Below are 26,017 nucleotides of genomic sequence, written 5' to 3'. Positions count from 1 at the left end.
GTCATCTTTTCCAGATAAATTTCTTGCTCATAAATATAAGGAAAAGGGGCGCCTGGGTGGATCGGTCGGTTAAGCATCTGGCCTTCGGCTCAGGTCATGATCCCAGGGTCCCACATCGGGCTCCCTGCTCAGTGGGGAGTCTGCTTCTCCCTCTCCCCCTGCTCATGCTCTCTCTCTCTTTCAAATAAATAAATAAAATCTTAAAAAAAAAAAAAGAAAAAAGACAAGAAAATGAAAGGAAAAAGAAATTCTACTTTCTAGATCTGTCCTGCTTAGAGAACACAAGTTATAACAAATGATTACTTCAGCCTTTATTTTTTAATAAAACACATTAGTCAAATAGTTCCAAGACACAAAATTAACCAATTCTGAAGTGATTAATGATAACAGCACACAAATCAATCCTTCCTCAGGGGAACAGTCTCCTCCCTGATGCCCTCCTTGGTCACAATGCAGATTCTGAGTGCATCCCCAGTGTATACATCCCTCTCAGCCGCAGAAACGAAGACATCTTTCACAAGCCGCATGGCTCTGTCCAAAGACAGTGGGACATGCTCCACGTTCTGCATGTTCTTAAAACCAACCTGGTGGGACAGGAAACTTGGATGAGGCATCATGTGACAGTACAAAGGTGGTTCCAACCTCCCCAATGCCTTCACATGTCTGAGGATTCATAATGAATAGCTCACACAAATTTGAAATGTCTCCTAACTGAAAAGCTTCCAGACCTGGATGAATTACACATTCCTAAAACCAGACAAACATGCACTGAGACAAAGCTCCCGATCCTGAGAAGCATGCATCATCTAGAGAGGAGAACATACGAAAGCAGAGTACCATTACACAATGTGCTACCATTAAGAAGAAAAAAGAGCCAGGAGAGCCCCTAGCGGGCATAACTAAGTCTACCTGAAGAGAAAGGCTTTGGCAGAAGACACACTTGAGTAGAGGAGTGTGAAGGATGAGCCAGAGTCAGAGGGGAGTAACGCTGCAGACCAAGGGTGTGCTATGACCCCAGGCCTGGTGACAGGACAGGCACACCACACTGAAGGTTTGGGTGTGAAGGAGAGTGACGGGAGATGAGGCAGATAAGCAATACACACAAGTTGACTACACATATATAATACATTTCAGAAACACAAGAAAGGAAGCTTGGAGGCAGAAAGGATGTTGGGAAATACAAGGCCTGAATGCAGGCAATAGTAACAGAAAAGGGGGTAAATTAAAAATGTACTTGGAAGTTAGAATACAAAATCAGATGACAGAAAAATGGTGAAAATGGGGAGAATTCAGGTAAAGGTGGCAAGAGAACTGAAAACATGGACCAACCATTGTAGACACGAGAGGCCTGGACATCATGAGGACACAGGAAGATGCTAGAGCCATGGGAGCAGGTGAGAGGCCACAAGACAGCCAGCAGAACACAGATAGACCAGAAGATTGGGGTAGGGAAAATCAGCAGGGACATACAAGAAAGCCTGGATTTCTCCACTCTCCTCAGCGGGTGAATAGGAGAACTCAGAGGAAAGCACTTTATGCCAATGTCACAGCCAGCGTGGATGCAGTCTCATTACCTGGTTGTCAAGCAGGGGCTGGAGCATGGCACTTGCTGAGCCTCCGGCCTTGAAAGAGTCTCTCTGGTAGGACCCTACCGGGTCAAAGCTATACACAGCTCCCTTCCCTGAAAGAATAAAACAACCTCCATAAGGATGCATCCTGACCACAATCCCAAATCACAGTAAAAATAAATCAAGTTGAAGTGTGACACAGAAGAGACTATGAACTGAGCTAAAATTTCAGCCAAATTTCACTGTTCTACCCAGCGGTCTGCTCACCTCCTCTCAGAATTTGATCAGAGGCACACCTGCCCACTCCTGTCTCCTTACGTGCTTTTGCCACCTGGAGCTTCATGCTCTCATCAGGCTGACATCACCGACCACCACCCAGTGGCCTCACAGGCACACTGGTTAGCAGTCACAGGTTCTGCTCTGAGTTCTGCACCAAGCTCCTCACAACATTCCTAAAAAATGAACTAGTGTAGTTCTAGCATAGACTTGAGTTTAAAATTCTCCTACTGCTGAATGTGAACAGTCACAAGGAAGATTTACTGTGTGTTTTTAAACTTAACAGTAAGCACGCTCTTTAGCATCAACACCATAAAAAAAAACCAACTGATGTAATAAAGGTAAAATTCCAGAAAAACACAAATGCCACATGCAAAAGGTTAGTTCTGCCTAAAATGTAATCACTTGCTTTGTACTACCAGAGTTAAGAATCACTATTGCAAAAACAAAAAATAACAACAACAAAAAAAACCACCAAACCAGAATCTGAATGTACCCATTCTTTTTTTTTTTTTAATATATTATTTATTTGAGAGAGAGAAGAGAGCACATGCATATGAGCAGGAGGGAGGGGCAGAGGGAGAAGCAGGCACCCTGCTGAGCAGGGAGCCTGATGTGGGACTCGATCCCAGGACTCTGGGATCATGACCTGGGCTGAAGGCAGATGCTTAACCGACTGAGCCACCTAGGTGCCCCTGAATGTACCCATTCTGAACAGTTACAGAGCACCATGAGAAGGATAAATGGGCCTCTCAGGCTCTCCTGAAGGGTGCATACATTGCTATGCCTTTTTCAAGAACAATCTAGCAGTATAATCTATCAAAATGTAAAGGTACAAACCCTATAACCCAGTAATAATCTCACTTGTAGATTAGATCTACCTATAAGGCTTATTTTCTCCAGCACAAACTGGAATGGAAGAGGAAGATGGGACTGCCCCCAGTCCCACAACCACAAGACAATATAAAATGAAGAGCTCTGTAATATGTATGACACAGTTCTATACTGTTCAAAAGCATAAGAAAAAACATACATATTTGTATAAGCACACAAAAAAGTATGGCAAGATAAACTGCAAACATAGTTATCTCTGCGGGACTGGAGGCAAGAAAAGGGAATTGCTTTGTAGGCTTTGGTACTGAATCTGTTACAAAGCACACATGCCACTGTAATTTTTTAAAAAACAAGTGTGTTTTGGGTGTGAGAAATCATGGGTCATTTATGACACAGGTCTTAAAAGTGATATAACTGATCTTGAAAACATATTATACCATAACTCAAACACCTCAGTAGTTAACCTGGGAGATGTGAGATGAGGACAGTTGTCTTCCTATCCATGGACCTCTGCTACCCTTAGCTGTGTGTGCTTTTTCTATTGCAGAATTACTTAACAATTCTCTGCTGAGAAGGCAGCATCTAAGGTGCTGAGGTTGCCCAGGAGAATCCAGGGAAGTGTTTTTGTTGGAAGCAACTATGGGACAAGATCGAGATCCCAGTGCGCAGTTCACTAACCTCAACACACAGAAAAGGGACAGGCAGTACAAAGCGAAAAGAACAAGTGATCTCTCAGGATGCCAACAGGCCACAAGTAAAACGAGGCCCAAGTTTTAACCAAAGGCAGAACCAATCTTAGAAAAACCACACACAATACATTTGAGGAAAAGAAGAGTGGAATAAATTGAAGACCAGAGCTTCAAAGACCTTCCCCTCACTTAGCAAAGGCAAAAGAGACATTTGTAACATCAGAGCAGAATGGCATGAATCTTGACTGTAGATATAGAGTGCTTTTCCTCACCAAAATAACTTTTTTTTTTTTTTTTAAGATTTTATTTATTTGCCTGACAGAGACATAGCGAGAGAGGGAACACAAGCAGGCGGAGTGGGAGAGGGAGAAGCAGGCCTCCCGCCGAGCAGGGAGCCCGATGTGGGGCTCAATCCCAGACCATGACCCGAGCCGAAGGCAGACGCCCAACAACTAAGCCACCGAGGTGCCCCAATAATTCTTAATTTTAAAAAAGCACAATGGCTTCAATGTAAAAAATAAAGTCAAAACAAGTCCTAGAAAGAAATAAAGGTAAACCCTGGATGGGAGAGTCCTTTCTAACAAAGTAGGACACTCAATGTCATAAAGAAAACACCATTAGCCTGGACCCTATGCAATTCAGAAAATTCTGCCATAGCTAGACACCCCCCAAAATGTAAGAAACAAAAAACATTCTTGGGAGGCATCCACTGCATACATTACAGAGTTGACACAGTTAGATGGCATTCTTATGAATTTTTTAAAAAGACTAATGTGCAGATAAGGAAATGAGCAAAGGTTAGCACATAGGTCAGTCTCCAAAAAAATGAAAAGGTCAATAAACACAAAAAAATGCCCAACTTGAGTATACAAAAACTATACGTAAATTAAAACCACAAAATATTAACTGGGTAAAGATCTTTAAAATGTGTTAATTCTGATAGTGGTAAAGGATGCAAAAAAGCCCAGGTACTCATACCCCAGCTAGGAGGCCCTTTCTGAAGGGCAAGCCAGCGATGGCATCAATATGCCAAAATTATGTATTCTCTGACACAGCAACTCAACTTCTGGGAATGTTTACCAGGGAGGTACACATGGTTGAAGAAGTATACAAAATTGTATGTACAAGAATGTTCATCATATTGTTTCTATTAAGGAAACTACAAACAACCTAAATGACCTTCAGAGGACTGCTAGGCAAACTATGGTGTAACTACATCCTATGCAAGTCAGTCACTGAATCATTATGCATCTTTACTCACTGGCATGAAACTACCTCCGTGACAATACATCCCATGTGAAGATGCATACACTATACATTCTACTTACATAGCGCACAAGCACGTATGACCACCAAGATACTTGTAAGCATGTTCACCAGAAGTTTAATAGTAATTATCTTGAAGTAGAAGGTTGGGGTGATTACTACTTTCATTTTTGTATCTTCTTGTACTATTTGAAACTTCTATAGTACTACTGTTTTTGTTACAAAAAAACTAAAGCCATTATTAACGGGGGGCGGGGGAGGGGGGATTTTTTAAAGCATGACTGTAAGTAGAGAGTTAAAGGCACAGAGGTCAAAGCAGACGGCTACTTAACTGGCTATCCTGAAAGGCAGATGTTGGACCCACTGTTCTAAGGATAACCAATGATCCCAGTGTCCTGAAGGACAGCTATTGACCCAACTACCCTGAAGATCTCAATAAGGAGCACTGCTCTCCAGGTCTCCATTTCCACAAGGGAGGAAAAGAGGAAACAAGGTCTCTTGAGACATCAGTGGAGACTCTGGATTTGGGGACACCAGGCTTATGTATAGGCTGTGTAAAGAGCAGGAATGAAAACAGAAGCATAAGATCTGAAAAGTCTCAAAAAAAGGCCTCCTGATTTCTTTTCCAGAAAGATCTTGAGAGATGTACACCACCAAAGCAAGGAAATAAACCAAGAAAGAGCAAAGCACAGGTAAAAGCTGGAGTATCTTGGGGAACAGACAAAAAGGACTGCTTTATTATAGGAATTTACAAATTCCTCTAAGAAATAAAAATAAACGTAAAGGATAATCAAAGCGGACCAGAGAAAATTTAAAAAGACAGTTGGAAATGCCTGAGAATACCAGCAGGACATCAAAGAACAGGGCTTTGAACTCAAAACAGATCCAAACCCAAACCTGAGGTTTGCCCTTTAGTAGATGTGAGCATTCCTAAATTGGTGTCTCTGTCTCTCAGTAAAACTCAAAGGACATTGTCTGGCCTGCTAAAATTCAATTGTAGCTATTATTAATGTTGCTAAACCTGACTTTATTTATCTGACATTCAAGTCAGACATAATTTAAGCGAAAAAAACGTGTCCAGCATGCTGGGTTAGGCAAGGTAATCTTACCTTATCAAGGGTAATTAATTTCTTTTGACTATTTCCATGCTTTACAAAATTTTCTCTTAGTTTTCAAGTAAGGTTGAAAGCCTCAAAATACACTGTGTCAACCTAATTTGTCTACATCTAAATCACAGTAGATAAAATGACTGGAATGCTCCCAGAGGCCACATATGGGGGCTGCTATTAAGACAGAGAGAAAGAACAAAGGAAAAGCCCATGGAACAGAAGGGAGAGCAGTAAAAAGTGGAGAGAGGAGATGAGAGGAGCCCAACTCCTTACTATCCAGAAATTTTCCCTCTCAGTTGATATATTTCAATATATTGTTATCAGCCAGACATTTCTATAACTTCTTTTTTCAATGGGCTACTGTAAATGGTGGCACAGATCTGTCCTGAGACAGAGTATCTAGTTTTTGGAAGCAACTGAAAATCAATCCAAATGAGACCCAGTGAAAACCATCAGTGTCCCTGCTCCATTAACAGAGCTTGGATCAAAAATGGGATGGGCATGTCAAGTAACAAGACTGATTTTCTTAGGCCCTCCTGGTTTGACTCCGACAGGAATTCAAAGAGGTGCTTCAGAATGTCCTGAATACACTGTTGGAAATGCATACCTTTCTTTTAAGGCATCGCTTTTTAAAAACTTAAGTCAAATACGTTTGTTATGTAGAATGATAATTAGGCTAAGCTTCTCCAAGTCAGCTTTCTTTCCGTAAGACTGAAATGCTAATTATCTACTACTGAACTCATGCAAGATTTTCAGAAAATAGTAAAATAACAGCCTGCCCATCAGTTATTATTAGAGCTTTAGTATACAACTTGCAGCATGCCTTTGGATCATATCTTTACTTCCCTTTTAGCTTCAGTTTCTTATTGTTTTAATTAACAAATATAAGACTGTTGGGCAAGACAGTGTTTATGGTTCTTTTCAACTGTAGATGGAAACACACATATCTAAAGTATGCCACCCCTCCTTCATTTTCCAGAAAGAAAGAATTCTACCTTCTTCATCCAGTCCCCCGATGATGTTGTAAACGTAGTAGGGAAAGAAGCGTCTTGAATAGAGGATTGTAGACAGCATTGCAGCAATCGCCCCGGTAGTCATGGTTTTGTTATTAGAATGCTTATACATCTGCAAGTATTAATGAAAATAACAAGCATTGAGAGGCAGAATATATTACAGACTAGAATAAGGAACAGTAAAGTTAAAGGGTGAGCAGCTATCTTGGTGAAAGGATGCCTACTTCTTTCGTGATCACACAAATAATACTACCATACCATTTGGGGGGCTATAAAAAATTTTTAAGGGAAAGAATGTTAAATTTGCCCTCAGCTCTCTATTTTCCGTGCTACCTTTATCTCAGGAACTGCTCATTCAAGAGCAAATGCACACACATCAGGCATAAGTGTGGTGACCTGGGAGGATGATTTAAGTCCAGCTCTCCTTTACCTCCGCCTCTAGACCAGGGTCAGCAAACTAGAGCTCATGGACCAAAACCAGCCCATCAACTGTTTCTGCAAAAAAAGCTTTATTAGAACATAGTCTTATTCATTCATTACATATATCTACATCTGCTTGTATATTACAACAGCAGAGTAAATGGCCCATAAAGCTGAAAGTAATTACTCTCTGGCCCTTTACAGGTAAAGTGTGCTGACTCTTGATCAGACCCAGATACAAGCCCTTCTCTTTGCACAGTAGATACCTGTGAGAACAGAAGGTTTGAGGACAGGACCCTTACTCTGGGAAGTGGTCTTGCTCCTTAAAGCATCTATAGTGGAGAAGAGAAGTATCCAAAGCAAACCTTATTATGATTTTTGAATCCTAGATTTACTGCAGCCTTAGGGAATCCTAAATTATCCAACAGAGAAATTCTACAAAAATTACAAACATAAAATAAATTTAAGTTCACCAATTTATCAGCTACAGAGCAAGCATCTCTAAAGATTTACTTAAGAATACAGGCTAAAATGATTAGTCAAAATACCAAAAAAAAAGATTAGGAAAAAAATCTTCATTTCATTTCAAAACCAAGCATCAACACTTTAATCACCACACCATTTATGTGATAATGTATGAAAGAAAAATTTCAAGGATTGTGTAATTACGTTGAATTCACTGTTTCTTGCTATATTTTATTAACACAGTACTACTCTGTTGGTTGTGTACTTTTGTACTGTAACTTTCATTTACAAAATATGTACCAGAAATCGTATAAATATGTCAATAAATGTATGTCAATGAAGCTTTCAATGTAAAGATTTTAAATAACTATTAACAAGTGATAACTATTGAATGAAATCATTTTTACATTCTAACAAGCAATTTCAAAATTATTCAGAAACAGATGTCAGTTAAATTTATTAAATATTCCAGTACCTACGACATCATTAATAAGTGCATATAATCTCAAGTGTTATTCACAAACAGGCAAAGACAGAATGTGACCACCTCTGCTAACTTCTTCACGTTTTAGGTGTCTTTACCAACTACATAAAAATGTGACACATACCGTACAAAATTAAATCCTACTCCAGCCTTGTATTTTTGCCAACTAAGAGTATGTATTTACTAGTTATTATTACAGATAAAATCCATTTTATTTATTTTTTTTAGAGAAAAAGAGAGCATGCACACACATGCGGGGTGGAGGGGCTGGGGGTGGGGAGGGGAAGGGTGGGGGAGAGAGAAACTTAATTAAGCAGACTCCCTGCTGAGCGTGATCTTAGGACCCTGAGATCATGACCCGAGCTGAGTCAGACACTTAACCAACTGCACCACCCAGGGGCCCCTAAAATTCCATTTTAATACAGTCTAAATTACTCCTAGCCTACCTCCTTGAAATTACTGGAAGTTACATTATGCTTAATATACACAGGCCACAATAAAAATCCAGACGTGCCTCTGCTTTCATTAAAAGTTGGTATTCCTTTATTCCTCATGCCTACCCATCTAGCACAAAAGACATGCAGGCAGTGACACTGTCAGCCCCTTTAAAAACTGCAGAACAGGTGAGAACGGCTCTTCCTCTCACTTCCTCCTCATACCACCCTTTCCTGCTGTTCCAAGCCCACCCATCACGGGTCAAAACTTCCTCAGCTGGCAGTCAACCAAAGCCTACCAAGGTGTTAGGTGATGACAGCTTCGGTTGTGCCTCTCATCCAAACTCCTGCCTTATCTATTCTGGTTGCTGCCTACGTGTCCTGTTGACTAAGAATGCAATGCTGTAAAGAGGGAAAGCATGTCAGCTGGTGGTATTCCAAACCAAGCACCTGTCTAAAAGTTTGCCTCCTCCACAGAATTTTTGTTTTTGAAGGAAGATTATCTTCAGAAGAAACCCTTTGCCTGCTACCTTGAAAAGGGTAGAGAACCTTTATATTGTACGGAGATTTTAACAAAGGGAATATCCTGCAGTTTCACATTATGCTACTTTCATATAGCTGTATTAACAGTATCATTTCATTTCTAGAATGGGCTGTAGTTTCATCAGCTAACCTAGAGCTTCTCCAGCTATTCTGTACAACAGTTCTGCTATATGCTTCAAACAATCTATGAATTGTTATTAACTTTCCATAGCACAGACATGTAACAAAAGCATCTACCTTTAGTCTTGCTTCAATAATCTTTGTCAGGGTCAGACAGTCTCCATGAAAACCGCTGCATCCAATGACTGTTTGGTCTGTTCTGTAAAAAGCACATTTCGGGAAACTGAGCTGGTTAGACAATAAAGTAAAACATGCCTTGGGCAATTTTAAATTTAAAACTCCTATTCCCATTATTTACCCAATGGTAATGGGACCAGTTAGCCCTCTGTTGGCGGGGGGGGGGGGGGGGGGGTCATCACTTTATTCCCAATACTAAATGAATTATAGGCAAGATCAAAGACTTATAGAAAAATGAAAGAATGAATGGCCTAAAGAAAACACAGTTGAGACAATCTTGGGTTAAGAGCCATCTATTTAAATATGATACAACCCAATGCCCACATAGAAAAGTTTCATAAATTTGACTATGTACCAATTTAAAACCTTTCTTTTTAAAGATTTACTTACTTATTTGAGAGAGCGAGTGAGCGAGCGAGCGAGCGAGTGAGCAGAGGGAGGGGCAGAAAGAAAGGGAGAGAGAATCTCTGGTAGGCTCCCTACTGAGCATGGAGCCTGATGTAGGGCTTGATCTAATGACTCCGAGATCATGACCTGAGCGAAAACCAAGAGTTGGACACTCAACCCACTGAGCCGCCCAGGCACCCCCCAGATTAAAACTTATATAGAGAAAAATGATTAAAAAAACCACAAAACTGGGCGCCTGGGTGGCTCAGTTGGTTAGGCTACTGCCTTCAGCTCAGGTCATGATCCTGGAGTCCCGGGATCGAGTCCCGCATCGGGCTCCCTGCTCGGCAGGGAGTCTGCTTCTCCCTCTGACCCTCCTCCCTCTCATGCTCTCTGTCTCTCATTCTCTCTCTCGCAAATAAATAAAATCTTAAAAAAAAAAAAAAAAAAAACCACAAAACTGTAGTAGATATAACCAAAGTCTAATTTTAACTTCCTTAGTCTAAAAGGGCTCTTATAAATACCAAAAGCATTAACACAGTGTATCATGGGATGTAATGTATAACATGGTAACTACAATTAATAATATTGTATCAAATGTTTAAAAGTTGCTAGGAACAGATCTTAGAAGTCTTCCACAGGGGGGTGGGAGGATGGGTTAGCCTGGTGATGGGTATTAAAGAGGGCACGTTCTGCATGGAGCACTGGGTGTTATGCACAAACAATGAATCGTGGAACACTACATCAAAAACTAATGATATAATGTATGGTAATCAACATAACAATAAAAATTTTTTAAAAAAAAAGTCCTCCACAAAGAAAAAATTTTGTAATTACGTATGGTGACAGATGTTAACTGGACTTGTTGTGGTGATCACTTTGCAATACACACAAATACGGAATCATTATGTTACACACCTGAAACCACTGTTATATGTCACTTATACCTCAGTTTAAAAAAAAAAAAAAACCCACAATGGAAAGACTGATACAGTTACATGAGTCCATAAAAAGAGACACAAGTCACCATAAACATGAAGAGCCTTCATGTTGTTCACAAATCCAAATCTACATTTCAATATATTAGACTGGTTAATAATGCCTAATGCTGGTGAGGTTGTGGAAAATGGATATTCTTAATAAATAACTGGGCAAGAGTATACATCCATTTAACTTTTTAGAAGGGTCATTTGGCAGTATCCAGTAACATCACTTTTACTCAATAATTCCACTGCTAGAAATTCACCCTGTAAATATACTCACTTAAGTTTGCAAAGATATACTACAGGCTTACTTGTGAAAGTATACGTATTATGTTTTTGTTTTTTTTTTAATTTTATTTATTTATTCATTAGAGACAGAGAGAGAGAGGCAGAGGGAGAAGCAGGCTCCCAAGGAGCAGGGAGCCCAATGCGGGACTCGATCCCAGGACCCTGAGATCATGACCTGAGCCGAAGGCAGACGCTTAACGACTGAGCCACCCAGGCGCCCGTATATACGTATTATGTTAATGGCTCTCTAAAACAAAACAAACAAAAAGCACTTAAATGCCCACCATTGCAGAACTGATTAAATTTTGGTATAGCCAAACAAACTGAATTAGGTCTCAAAGATTTCTAAACTTTAATATCAATCTATAAGGAAACCTACACCAATCTCATCAAGAAACATAGCAGAAGTCACATGATAAACTCTTCCTTTCAGAAATTTATGATTCACACAAACCATACCTGTCCAACTAGGGGGACCACTGACAGCTCTGGGAGCATCACCAGCATTTCCTGACCTATCCCTACAACCAATCTCACTGCACTGAGTTAAAGAGCTCCGATCTCCCATAAGGCTGCAGTGCCTTTAGTACCAAGATGGGTGAATAATACCAATAGGGAGCTTTAAGATGCTCTTCCCAAATAGTCAGGTGTATGTATAAGGAAGAGGAGTTTGCATGCAAAGAACAAAGACTAAATGTAGAGTCTCAAACAGGTGGGGAGGAGGCAAGTTTGGCTCTAAGTCAGCCCCAAAGGGCTTGGGATTAGGTGTACATAGGCAGCTTCAACTCTATGTATGGTTTAGTGCTGAAGATGGATGATAAGGACAGAGGAAGTTATTAATGTGCTATCTATATGCCTATAATGTTTCATAATAAGAAAAAAGAACAGGTATTCCCTTCAGAAACATACACACTAAAGTAGAACATTACAAAGATGAGCAGAACCTTGCATAAGAATGGTATTTGTAAAGTTATGTTCTTAAATTTTATCTGTGACATTTACTACTTCCAAATTATGAAACCCGTGAAATAATTTTTCTTCTCCTAAGAAGAAAAAAGGTAGCATCCATGCACTGTGAAGCAGAGAGAAGGGGGTATCGAAAGATGGAAAAAGAGTACGTAAAGAGGGGCGTCTGGGTGGCTCAGTCGGTTAAGCGTCTGCCTCCAGCTCAGGTCATGATCCCAGGGTCCTGGGATGGAGTCCTGAATCAGGTTCCCTGCTCAGTGGGGAGCCTGCTTCTTCCTCTGCCCCTTTTGTGTATGCTCTCTCTCACGCGCACATGTGCGCGCTCTCTCTCAAATAAATAAAATCTTAGAAGGAGAAAAAAGAGCATATGAAGAGAACTGGGAAGATGACAAACATCAACTGTACTCTAGGGTAGGGTGTGGGCTAGCCCAGGACCAGGAAAGAAGACAGAGCCCTCTTCTTTACCTACTCATAACACAGGGCCCTGTCCAAGGGACTTGAACCCCATCAATCCACTCCTATTACAATTCAGGTTTAATAGGCTCTTGTGGACTAATTTAGGAATTAACCACCATTTGCAACTCTTTCCAAAATTGTTAACTACAAACCATCACTTATCAGTGCATATTTCATTTTCATGTTTTAGAAAAAATATAGCTAGCCCATTAAGACTGTGGCTCACAGATATAGCTGCTTAGGTGATGGCTAAATGTTTTGGGTAAAAAAAAAAAAGTGGGAGATTAAAAAAATGCAATGGATTAACAGATAAAAGAATGCAAAGCTATGTGGTAACATAATTATAGTAAATGCTAACAAGAGCCACGTGATAGCATATAGGTGTTCACTACAAAATTCTTTTACCTTTGTTATATATTTGAAAATTTTCATGATAAAATGTTAAGGTAAAAATATTTCCTGCTAGTACAGCAAATATCATTAAGACAACATATTGAATTATTAGGAAATACTAATTCAGAAAACAGTTTTCTAACAAAAATGCAAACTAAGCTCAAATAATCTAAAAACTCATGAAATAAACTGTTTAGAAGTGAAATCTCTTACAGCAGTAAGTCATCACAAGATACTGGGAAATGTATCCCTAGAAATATTTACTTACAATTTGTAACACTTGGGGCTATCCCGGGTGTGAACTGAATACCCTTCACTCAATCGAGTGTCAGAAGCAACAATCGAAAAATCTTCTCCAGCGATTGCCAATACAGTACTGAGGAAAAAGAATAAAAAAAAGGAGACACAAAAATGGTCAATAGCACCTCTCTCTAGAGGAGAGTTATCTATAGCATATATTGGAATAAAACCCACTAGATTTAAGCAAGAGCAGGACTCAGATGAAAGATGAAAGATCAAAGGGAAAGGATCCCTGGCCACAAATCAGCTGGGGGAAAAAATTTAAGTACTCCCTAAAAAACACAAGCCTAAGTCAGAGCAAAGGTCACTTAGCAGAAGGTAACAGAAAAACCACGGAATTATCATAACATCATCAAAAAATTAAATACTGACATTGTGCAAGGTACTGAGATCACAAAACTGGACCATACCCTGCCCATGGGGATCAGGTATAGACAGGGGTACCACAACCAAAGCTCTCTGAGCTCAAAGAAGGGTTTAATGTTTTTCATTTCTTTATATCCAAGTCCTTATCTACCACTCAGTAAACACCCAAACAGCTGTTGGAAATGAATGAATAAAAACCAATTTTTTCCTTTGTTGTTGTATGATTTATGCTAACAGTGTACTGAAAAGGCTTAAAGCATGAATTCCCAAAGAAGTTCGTCCAGTTCTAAATCTGGGTCTCTCACTTACTACATATGAGACTGTAGGTAAGCTGTTTAACTTCCCAAGACCTCAATGTCCTCATGTATAGATCGGAGATCCTAACAGTAACTACTTTATTAGAATTTTACAAGAATTAAATGAGCTAATAATTGTAAAGCCCTTTTACTTGTGCCTGAAACATATCTGGTCCTCCAGTATTAGCTTGATCGTCGTGGCACAGGTACAAGACAGCAGAGTGTGATCACTGAGAACCTGGGCTCTGGAGTTACTGGACACCTGTCCTTGCCACTTCCCAGCTCTGTGACCGCAGACAAATTATCCAAATTCACGTTATTGGTAGTAACAGTTCCTGTGTTACAGGATGACCGATAGAGCTGAATGACATAGATCACAAAAGCACCTAGCACAATGCCTCACAGAACACAAGCATTCAGAAAACTTTATCCATTATTTTTACTGAGGTGGGATGTGCACTAAAGCTCTGCAGTACAAAAGGATGGCACTCCAGTTAATATGGACAATGAATAAAAGGAAACAGGTAATAACCCAAATAATGCATTCAAACAACTTATTAAGGTGTTCCTTTCTGTGTAAGCTAATGGAGGAACATAAGGCTAATGTGATGGACAGGGGTCTGACTTCCGAAAACCCCTAACTAAAGATTTTGGAATGAGAACAGTTCCATATGCAAAGCGGAGTGGAGTTTTAAGAAGGCTACTCTGACAATAACACAGTATGTGAAATGGGATCAAAGCACTGTTCCAGTAAGATTAATGTAGTAGCACAGCAGCAGTGTGAACTGCAAGAAACGGGGATTGAAAAAAACACAAACACACAAACTGTACAAGTTTTTGTAACTACCAAAATGTGACAGAAGTGGGAAGAGCCAATTGTGATGTCCAAGATTTTAAACCTGGTTAAGCAGGATGATGGCATTAATTATGAATGCAAAGAAGAAAAGATGATTGAGGAATAATTAGCTTGATTTTTGTTTTAGTATCTTGAGTTATGGTGACAGCAGAAAATCCAGGCAGAAATGTTTCATTTAAGAAGCCCAGAAGGAGGAACTCATGAGAGATAAAATTGAAGAAACACATTTGGGAATTATCCTCCCATGAATGAGACGTGAGAATGTTTATAATGAGGTTTAACTACATTTAAAGAGACAGAGTAGAAGATACGGAATTAAGCCTTGTTTTGTAGAAGCAAAGGCTGCCCAAGAGCCAGCAGCAACAAGCACTAAAGAAAAGGAAGAAAAGACTGAAGAAAGGTAACTTAATAATCACAAAATCGTAACTCACTAACGGTTAAGGCAGTAATGGCTTAAATTGGATTACAAAGGGTTAAGGAGTAATGAGTACTCAATACCCAACACCCTGAAAAGTCTTATACTTTATAACTGCCTCATGAATTGGGTCTAACAACCCATCTTGTCACAGAAAGTGTTTAGAAGTGCAATGGTAAAAGCATACATAAAATCAGTGGCAAAGAAACGACAGATTCAAGTCTTGGCTCAACCCCACATCTGCTCTATGACTCGAGCAATTTACCCTCTAAGAGCCCTGGTTCCTTTGTAAAAATGGAGCGAATACCACCTAACACTCAGTTATCCTGAGAATTAAAAAAGGTAACTGCTTACAATGTACAGAACGCTTCTCTACTGCTGACTAGCTAGGGAAGATAATGAAATCTGGGTTCAAGAAGTTGAAAGGTACCTGAACTTCAGTGGCAGAAACAAGGCTAAAATCAGAGCCTTCCTCTCTCTTTCCAACATACTTAAAAAGTCTGCATTAAAGTTTCCAATCCATAAGGACATGATTACTTAACCTGGTTATCTCAAAGAACCATCTGTTTGTTTGAATTGGGTGTGTATGTTTTAATGTACAAAGTTTGGGTGGTAAGCTACAACCACTGCTTCAAGAGGCTCTGACCTCTCCATTGGTCAGAAGTCCTAAATGCACGGTCTTTTTACATAACCACCTCTTTTAGTGCACTATGAAGGAAAGTGTTAAAGATAAAACTGCTAGTTTAAAAAAAAAAAAGACAACTTGAGTGTAACATGCAAGAACACACATATTAAAAGGTCTCTCTTCTGCCTACTTTCTCCCTGAACTTAAGCTAAACCTTGAAAACAAGCACTGATGTACGAAACTAAATCTGGCCAACTAACGCTGCCTTCTATTTAAAATAACAGAAAATGATTACGTTGATCAGACGTTTTAGCTGCAGACACAAACATGATCAAGCATCTAACGACACTAACCAATCAATCCTAACTTTTTAACACCAGATGCTAACCCTGTGCCCTCGCCTTCTGGCATGAGAAACCTATTCAGACCGTAAGGAAAGGTTAGGGCTCCCCTAAAGTTCTTCCACACCAGAGCCCAGGTTTCAATGTCTATCTACTGTCTCACTGCAACAAACAGCAGCCCACGCACAAGTGACGGGCCTGTACGGTGAAGCACTTAAGACCGAAGCTGCCCCCGCAACCCATGGAAAGGGAGGCCTGCGGCTGGAGGGCCAGCGCGGGTTCCGCCGCGACCCCCAGCGGACTTCAGCAGGGACGAATGAAAGCCGAGGCTCTCTGTTCGTTACCCTCCGTTGAAAGCGTAGGGCGAGAAGCGCAGCCGCAAAGGGCCCGCGGTGCTGTGAGGCTCCATCGCCAGGTCTCGGCCGGGTACCCAGCACCCCACTACGGTTGACGACATCGCACTGCTGCGGCTTCGGCTGCGGCTGCTGCTGTCTCACGGCGAGATGGCGCCCGGCCGGAAGTCCCGCCACTTCCGGCTTCTGGAGACGCTCCTTCCGGCCGCTCTATCTCGCGCCTGTCGTTGCTCCTGTTGTTGGCTAGCGCCCCCTATTGCAAGGAGACTGACAGATTTTTTTTTTTTTTTGCCTAAGAAAGGTTCTGCTTTCCTAAGAAAACATTCGAATTCACGCCTGACGGACAAAAATTTTAAAGTCTGACCATATAAAAAAATTGGCAGAACTGTGGAGTAACGGAAACTCTATGGGAGTCGCCTAGCATAGTTGAAGATGCATGCAGTTTATGACCCAGCAATTCCCTGCCGAGGTTTGTATCCTGGCCGGAAGACAAGTGCAAGAATGTTCATATAGCATTGCTCTTCATGGCCCCAAGCTGGAAATGAGCCAAATGTCCATAAACAGCAGAAGGGATAAACCAATTGAGGGATATGTCACAGCCAAGAAAATTGACTGACTTCACCTAGAGGGGGGACGCAGCAACGTGGATGTGTCTTACAAGGTTGTGCATAAGAATACATGTTCCCTAACTTACGAGTACACAGTGAGTAGGAAGAGCCTGTTTGGAGGGACTATGGAAGGGAGGTTCTGGCGCTGCAACACTAGGTTTCTTGATGTATAATCATCTGTTAATCTCCACATGTGTTTATGCACTTCCTTATATGAATATTATATTTTATGATCTTAAAAATATCATTTGAAAAAACAAGCAAACAAGCAACTGGCTTATATAGAGTGGACCACCGGATGCATGTAATTTGGGGACCAGAAAAGATTTTTTGAAAAGTATTTGTTTAATTAAAAGTTTCCCCATGTTTTACTGTAAACAAGGGATAAAACAGGATTTTCTTTGTTGCTATGGACAGAAAATTATTATACTTATTTAGATGCTGTCCTGAATACAAAACATGTATATAACATTTTTTATCCTTAAGGAGTTCACATCCTTACCGATTATATAAAATAGAGTTGATGCTTAAACAACACAGGTTTGAACTGCACAGGTCCACTTATATGCAGATTTTTTTTGATAGATATAGTACTGTAATGTATTTTCTCTTATGATTTTCTTAGTAACATTTTCTGTTCTCCATCTCACTTAATTGTAAGAATCCAGCATATAGTACATATAACATAGAAAATATGTGTTAATCAACTGTTCATGTTATCAGCAAACTTCCAGTCAACAATAGGCTGAATGGAGTCAAAAGTTATGTGTGGATTTTCATCTCTGTGGAGGTTGGCGCTTCTAGCCCCTACATCGTTCAAGGGCTAACACTACAAATGAAGCAAATTACAAAAGAATATATAATTGTGCTTAAATGAACCATAGGAGAGATGAAGATACTCGGGTCCAACCAAGCATCAGGAAGTGAACAGAATGAGAAAAAACTACTGATACTCTTGAAGCCACCTTGGCCCTTCTGGCCAACCTAGTACTCTTTGAGCTTTAGCAAGCACCCTTAGCCCGCGTGATTAACCTTTCTTTGTATATCTATACACCATGCATTCTTTTTTAGAAAGAAAAGAGCACCTCTGCACGTCGGGAAAGAGAAACCAGACCCTCTTGCACAATCCCGGCCACTGGAACCAGACCCCCTTGTACAAACTCTGAGCACTGCGATATTGTCAGTAGCCAGCAGCATCGAGTCTGCACATAATCAAGAAGTATTATGGACCACTGCCCTCCCTTTACTGATTAACTGCTCTAAACTCCTTTAAAAATCCCTGGGCCAGGCAGAAACCTTGGAGTTGGCCTTTGGACAGGAGTCTTCTCCCCAGGTGGCGGGCCTCCTGCATAAAGCTCATATTCCTTTCCAATCAAAGCTCCTCTCTTGAGTATTGGTGTTTTTTTTTTTTTTTACTAGGCTCCACACCCGATTGGGGCTTGAATTCACAACCCTAAGATTAAAGGTCGGATGCTCTACACTCTACCAGCTGAGCCAGCCAAGTGCCTCTTGGGTATTGGCTTTTCAAGCCAGGGGCAGCCAACCCTGGTGTTTGGTGACAAATTTTGGTGAGCCACCGAGGAGCCAATGCTCCTGTGGCATCCAGATCCCCTGGGGAATCACAAGGCAGAGCAGTTTGGCCTTGGCAATGTGCTATGGCTTCCTTGGTAGTTTCCTGGGCTAGTAACTTGGAGGACTGCAGGAAGTTAGCTGCTTGGGGCTAGCTGGTCTCCAGGAGGAAATCTGAGGGATCTGTCCCTGCAGCTGAGGAGACTATTTTTGTCTCAGGGAAACTCCCTGCTGATTCCCTAACAGTCTAGTAGCCAAGTTCATTTTTTGTTTTGAGTGGAAAGGGAAGGAGCATTTGGGGAAGCTTACAAACTTCTGGACCAGTAAATCCATCGAAGTGCATGCTGATGCAAGTTTCTCATTTGCGAAGCACAGAGTGCTTCTGTTTCATTGTCCATGCTTTTTCCTTTTAGAAAGGCATGGCTTTCGGGAGAAACTAAAAGGGACTTGAATAACGGTCAATTTATTAGGAATTTGGAATAGATCTGATTTGGTGTGTGTTGGTGGGGTGGGTTGTGTTGTGTTATGTCAACTTTGTGTATAATGGGAAATTCCATCTCTATCCCACCAAATAGCCCACTGGGCCAAATTTTGAGTAAGTGAAAGGAGTATAGCCAGGAACTATGACTGTGAAAAAGATTATCTTTTACTGTAACACAGTTTGGCCAATGTACCATTTAGAGATGAAAGATGGTCACTAAATGGCTCCCTTGGATTCCTTCCTCCCATTCAGTTGCCTCTAAATAAGGGGTCTTGGTTTGGCTCTCTTAGGAAGCTGTTTGGTTCAGTTGGTGAAACTCCAACTTTGGGGAGAAACCAGAAACTAGGAAGCATTCAGTTCAATTGGTGAAGCCAACTTTTAGGGAAGAACAAATGCTGACGGAGGTACTCTAGGCTTCATTTAGTCATAGTCTTGTTTCTTCTGTGTTCTTTCTGAACTTTTGCCCAGGAAGATGGGGAATACTCCTTCTGTTCCCCAAGAAGGTCCACGAGAGCATATTTTATTTATTTTATTATTTTTTTAAAGAGTTTATTTATTTGAGAGAGAGAGAGAGAGAGTGCGCGTGCATGCTCTCGCACAAGCAGGGGGAGGGGCAGAGGGAGAGGGAGAAGCAGACTCCCCACTGAGCAGGGAGCTGGATCCCAGGACCCTGGTATCCTGATCTGAGCCCAAGGCAACCATTTAAGCAACTGAGCCACCCAGGCGCCCATGAGGACATACTTTAAATAAATGGTGCAGAGAGCTGAAAAGCAACCAGAGAAAAAACCTGTTTTGCAGGAGAGAGAGACCCAGAGACAGATGGGGGTGGGTGGGTGGGGGTGTTACTCTAAGCTTTGAATCTGCCTCCAGCCTTTCTGGTGACACCCTTGCACCTCTGCCTTCACCTCCTGTTCCTCCTGTTTCTGCACCTCCATGGGCACTGCTCATATAGCTAGCTCCTCTACCATCCTCGGTGCCTGGGGTGCCATTGGCTTCTGCTCCTCCTACCCTCATTATCAAGGAGCGAAAAAGCGCCCCAAATTGTTGGGTCCCCTCCTTATGAGGTTCAAGATAAAGCACCTCCCAAATCAACATGAAGGGATCCAGGGGCTCTCTGGACTTAAACTGCTTACCTCAGATTTCCCCCACAGGTGCCCCAGGTAAAAAGTGACAGTGGGCAACAAATTAATGGTCTTTTAGCAGACACAGATGTAACATGTTCGGTATTAAAGCTAATTCATTGTTGTTGGTTTAATTAAAATAAACATGTTTTTGGAGTTATCTACATGGAATATGATACAGATAATCAGCTTTTATTCTACCTGAATTTATTACTTAAAATCATGTTGTGTCTGTTGCAATTTGTCAAAAAAAAATGACTTAAAAGGATGGTTGCTTTTGTCTGTCTCATAAAGTTTTCATAGGTAACTGTTAAGAACAAGTAGGCTGAATAAATAAAAAGGCGTATAGCTTTCAAAGTCTTTGGTAACCTGAAACTTTTGCTAAGTTAAATGATAAATTGGGTTGAACTCATTTGATATCTAATTCTTTTCCAAATAACATAAAATACTGAAGTATTAATTGCTAAACATAGGCTTATCTGTTTCTGGCTTCTTAATATGGAGAAACTAAAGATATTTGGGTCTGCTAATAAACACAGTTAACTGAAAGATTGTGGTATAAAACATATGTTTTTAGAAATTATGAAATGTACTCAAAAATTTGCCTCCTACGAATCCTGGTGTAACAGACAGTTCACAGTTGGTTACTACTTAATTTTCACTGGAGACTAAGGTTTCTAAGAGTTAAAATTCTGCTAAATGTAATTAAGACTGATGGAAATAAGGAAAGCAACTCTGTATGTAGGAAAGAAAGAGATGTGTAAGAAAGGTATAAGAAATGAGAATGGGGTGCCTGGGTGGCTCAGTCGGTTAAGCATCTGCCTTCGGCTCAGGTCATGATCCCGGGGTCCTGGGATCCAGCCCAAAGTCAGGCTCCCTGCTCAGCGGGGAGTCTGCTTCTTCCTCATCCTGCTTGTGCTATCTCCCTCTCTCTCAAATAAATAAATAAAATCTTTTAAAAAAGAAGAAATGAGAATATGTTTTTGTTGAGGTAAAAGAAATTAATTTTGTCCTAAAATGAGACTGGTTATTTAGAAAGAAAAGGCTTAGGACAAAATCTGAATGAAAAAGAAAGTTGTGGAAGGTTTGTGAAGGGAAAACTTTGGGAAAGAATTTTACGTGTGCTCAAAACTAAGATGGAAATGAATTCTGCTTTTCTGTTAAAAAGACAGTTTTCTGGGATTGTTGGTCAGTTCTTGATAAGAAAGTATAAACAAAGTTTTTTTTTTTTCTTTTTCTATGCAGAAAACCAAAGTTTCTATGTTTTCCCTTTATCAGGTCTTTGATAACTTAAGAGAACTAAAACTTCTCAAATATTGGACTCTGACTACTGGCTAGCAAAGGGTTGCCAGGGAGGAATAATCCCCAAGAGACACGAACTGGTGAGGGGGCCGAAGAAGGTTGAGAAGGTTGACAAAGATGATGAATTAGTGGCCCAATGGAACTATTGTACTCTAAGTCAAGAAATATTAAGGCGACCAATAGTCGCCTGTGCTTGGCAGACTTTATAACAAAGATGCCCTCATTGAGTTTCTATTGGACAAGACTTCCAAAAAGGCTCTTGGGAAGGCAGCATCTCACATTAAAAGCAGTAAGAATGTGACAGAACTAAGGCTTTCTGATAATCCTGCCTGGGAAGGGGACAAAGGAAACACAAAAGGTGACAAACACGATGACCTCCAGCGGGCACGTTTCATCTGCCCCGTTGTGGGCTTGGAGACGAAAGGCCGGCACAGGTTTTGCTTCCTGCGGTGCTGTGGTTGTGCGTTTTCTGAACGAACCCTGAAAGAGATAAAAGCAGAAGTTTGTCGCACATGTGGGGCTGCCTTCCAAGAGGACGACGTCATCGTGCTCAACGGCACCAAGGAGGACGTGGGAAACGCTGAAGAGGAGGATGGAGGAGGCTGAGGGCGAAGCTGGGGAAGAAAGCAAAGAAACGCAAGGCGGCAGAGGGTCTCAAAGCCAGGTGTCCGTGAAGAATCTCCAGGGCCATCAAAAATTAAGACAGGGAAGCCTGAAGAAACCAGCCTTGATTGTAGAGAGAAGAAAGCCAGCTCAGCTCCCAAAAGTGCAGCAGCAAATGGGAGCTCTTCTGGGAAAGTTGGGAAGCCTCTGTGTGGAACCCCAGAGAGGTCCATTGCCGACAGCGAAGAATCGGAAGCTCACACGTCTCTTTTCACGACTCACAGCTCCGCCCAGCGCTCCAAGGAGGAGTCCGCTCCTGGGCCACCCACACGTCCTGCTGTTTCTGAAGCCCTTGCGGCGCTCCACGCCGCGCAGGCGCCGTCCGGTTTCCACGGGCAGGTGGCGTGGGCGTTGCTGTGCCCTGTTCTCTGCTAGCCTCTCCCTTTGCGTCCTCCCAAACCTGGGAGCTTGCTTGTGAGGCGCGTGGGTTCCCGCGGTAAAGGGCTGGCCCTGTCCGCCCCTCCCACAGGCTCATGCCCTCCCCACGGCCCGGAAGACGCGTTGGCTGCACTTTTTATGCTTGAAATAAAGACTCCAGATTCCTTGGGAAAAACAAAACAAAACAAAAAAACTTCTTAAATATTAAAGGAGCTAAGTTTTGCTAACTATATAACCTTGTGTAGAATCTCTTATTGCCACCTTGGTTAAATAGGTAATTAAATATTAAGTGTTATGATAATGCTCCTATTTAGGCATGTGCTTTAGAACTTTCTGAGGTTTTTTAAAACAAGCTTTCCCAGATTCAATTTCTAAGTGAAGTCTTTTCGACTAATTAGGCTTTTTTATTTGGTATGTTAAGTTACTGATAAGCCTGGTTTGAAACACTGCTAGTTCTCTAATGTTTGCTTTCCAAATTTAAGGAAATTTTCTCTTAAGATATCTGTGAATTACGGAAATATGGTAAAATATCCCTTTGTGAACAAATTTAAACATTTAACTTTTCTCCCTACCCAAACCCTCGTGAATTCAGAAACTCTCAGTATTCTTTTTTTTCATGGCAATTATAATTATTTGCATAAGTTTGATAAAAATCTGTTCTCCTTGTAACAGGACACCATTGGAAATATTGGTTATACTACCAAGGCTTTGACTGGAATGTCATATTTGAGAGAGACATGCACAGAATCAGATATGACTGGGCAGCTTTAAGGAACTAAGGTTAACTTTATAGAGTCAATAAAGCTCCTTAGAGAGGTCAATGGCATACCCTGCTTATAAAGTTCCCAGCAGCCTTACCAGATGAGTAAAGAGTCACTTTCTGGCAGGTGCAGGAAACCTCAGGATATTTGGGGGACTTCAAGAAGAGGAATTCACCCAAATCTACAGGTATTACAGGCAAATCTGATGACAAGTATTTGGCTTGGCTTCTGGCCTCAAGAGGCTATTAAAAGTTCAATCTAGGGGTGCTTTGGTGTCTCAGTGGCTCAGGTCATGATCTCAGGGTCCTGGGATCGAGCCCTGCATTAGGCTCTCCGCTCAGCGGGGAGTCTGCTTCTCCCTCTCACTCTTACTCTGTGCTCTCTCTCTCAAATAAATAAATAAAAATAAAAGTTCAATCTAGAGATTCCTTATAAAGAGTTCTAGCAAAGCAAGTATTAAAGAATTTATATGGTCAATCACTATTCTTGCTGGGCTTATGTAAATAATTAGGCCAAGGTTTTTAAAATTGGACTTGTTTTTCAAATGAATTAGTCTCAATTTGGCTATCTTTAGAAAGAGGGTGACTTTAGGGAGAAAAATTATGTTTCAATAACACACTTTTGTGGATGTTAAATTCTAGTAATGATTATCTTTGAGTGTTTGTTGTTTGCCTATGCTAGACAACTTAAGGTACATGTCAGAGAACCTGTCACAATAGCTCATGTATAGATAGTCTTCATGCTTGCTTCTCTGTGGGGATAATAACAGGACCCCATATGACTACTTGAACAGTTGGACAATGGGATGGATTTCTCAACAACTGTATAATTCAACTATCACCTTGACCAATTCTATGTGGTTGGGATGACAAAATTGTTCCTTTAAAGCTGGAGCATACCCCATTCCATGGGATTAACTATGGGCTTGTGTAGCAATAATGGATCACCCCACTTTCCTTATCATAGGATCGGATGATGCACTTGGGGATACCCTTATTTCCTGGAACAAGTCATCTCCCACTTCCCAGCAATTCCTCCTAATTAGGGTATTATTAAGGCTAGACATCCAACAAAGAAGGCTTCTTGATGCTTTTATCCCCTTAGCTATATTTGTCCCAGGAGCTGCCTCTATTGAATTAAAATTTCAAGTAGAGGCTTTAGCCAAGCATACAGCATCACCTTTAAGCAAACCTGACACTCAGTCACTCACAAATTCAGAAGGTGGCTCTCTAAAACCAAATGGTTTTTCTTGATAGTTGACTGCAGCTCAAGGAGAACCTGTGCTCTCATTAAAAGAGTATTTGTTGTGTATATGTCCCAAATTACTCAAAAAATGTAACTGATGTTATGAAAGAGTTAAACACATCACCACCATAGATGCCCTAGCTGTAGATCCTTTTACAAATTGGCTAAATTTAACTCCTAAATGGAAACATACCCTATTAAGTATTGCTATATTTCTTGTTCTCCTTGTCTTTGGTTGTTTGACTTTTTGCATCTGTCAAGCAGGAGCTCACCCTATTCATACTAGCTTGGAGATGCCTTTAGTGTTCCCCTAAGTGGAAATGCCAGAAACAAGATCCCCCCACTCTGTAAAAAAGTCTTTACTCCAAAATCCTTACATGGTCCCCAATCAGGAGGAAGTAGCTACAGAAGACGACCTTGACCTTTAATCCCACAGATATGGAATGATGAAAATGACAGTGGGGAACTGAAGCCTCCTCTGCCAGTCTGGCCAAACTATACTCTTTGAGCTTTAGCAAGCACCCTTAGCCTCATACACCATGCATTCTTTTTTTTTTTTTTTAGATTTTATTTATTTATTTGAGAGAGAGAGTGAGAGCAAGAGAGCACAAGCAGGGGGCAGGGCAGAGGGAGAGGGAGAAGCAAACTCCCCACTGAGCAGGGAGCTGGATGCCAGACTCAATCCCAGGACCCTGGGATCACAATCCCAGCGGAAGGCAGATGCTTAATCGACTGAGCCACCCAGGTGCCCCATACACCGTGCATTCTTTACTAGAAATAACAGAGCATCTCTGCACGTCAGGAAACAAACCAGACCCTGGTGCACAATCCCGGCCACTAAGGAACCAGACCTCCTTGTGCAACTTCTGAGTGCTGTTGATAACGTGGGTAGCTGGTATCATCGGTCTGCACCTAATCAAGAAAGGTTACGGACCACTGCCCTCCCTTTACTGATTAACTGCCCTAAACTCCTTTAAAAATCCCTGGGCCAGGCAGAAACCTTGGATTTGGCCTTTGGACAGGAATCCGCCTTCTCCCCAGGTGACGGGCCTCCTGAATAAAGCTCATATTCCTTTCCAATCAAAGCTCCTCTCGAATATTGGCTTTTCCGGCCACGGGCAGCTTAACTTGAGGTTCCCTAGCAGTCTCACTGTGGCAAGTGTGAAAAGAGTGCATACGATGGTAGGAGCATAAGTAAAATATAATTGAATTTGTAAACCAGGCTCATTCTTCACTGAGAGCTTACCACGTGCCAGGCACTGCTCAAGCATTTCCTTAATCCATCTCGCAACTTCCTTAGAGGGTAACCGCTATTAGCGTTCCTTTCTACTAACTGAGGCAGAGAGGTCAGGTAACTTGCCAAAGGTTACACCGCTAGACAGTTTAAAAAGTCAACATTTGAAAATCATTATCTTGCCTCCCCGCAGCAAGGACCAATTAGAAAATGCGCTGGTCAGGCGGCCTCC

General features: G+C 41.2%; 1 protein-coding gene and 1 pseudogene across 1 annotated transcript; one reads left to right on the top strand and one right to left on the bottom strand.

Annotated features, from left to right (window-relative positions):
* Positions 1 to 299: 299 nt before the first annotated feature.
* PSMB1 (proteasome 20S subunit beta 1) lies at positions 300 to 16,610 on the bottom strand. Its single transcript, XM_021693658.1, has 6 exons — positions 16,415 to 16,610; positions 13,140 to 13,247; positions 9,339 to 9,420; positions 6,738 to 6,867; positions 1,575 to 1,681; positions 300 to 584 (listed from the first exon to the last, which is right to left on the bottom strand). Exons 1-6 carry the CDS (start codon positions 16,525 to 16,527, stop codon positions 399 to 401), a joined length of 726 nt encoding a protein of 241 aa, XP_021549333.1. The 5' UTR covers positions 16,528 to 16,610; the 3' UTR covers positions 300 to 398.
* Positions 16,574 to 22,542, top strand: LOC110583144 (annotated as a pseudogene).
* Positions 22,543 to 26,017: the final 3,475 nt, after the last annotated feature.

Source organism: Neomonachus schauinslandi, chromosome 8, assembly GCF_002201575.2.
Source record: "Neomonachus schauinslandi chromosome 8, ASM220157v2, whole genome shotgun sequence".
Taxonomy (NCBI): Eukaryota; Metazoa; Chordata; class Mammalia; order Carnivora; family Phocidae; genus Neomonachus; species Neomonachus schauinslandi.
Note: the sequence above shows the minus strand (reverse complement) of the source record. Positions and strands in the feature narration are given on the sequence as shown.

What these genes read in the sequence shown, in the direction of transcription:
- PSMB1 (XM_021693658.1), bottom strand. Translation starts at nt 16,527, where the DNA reads ATGTCGTCAACCGTAGTGGGGTGCTGGGTACCCGGCCGAGACCTGGCG. An exon ending in CCCTACGCTTTCAACGGAGG is followed by an intron (nt 13,248 to 16,414) that starts GTAACGAACAGA and finishes CTTTTTCCTCAG; the next exon opens with TACTGTATTGGCAATCGCTG. An exon ending in TTATTGAAGCAAGACTAAAG is followed by an intron (nt 6,868 to 9,338) that starts GTAGATGCTTTT and finishes TAATACTTGCAG; the next exon opens with ATGTATAAGCATTCTAATAA.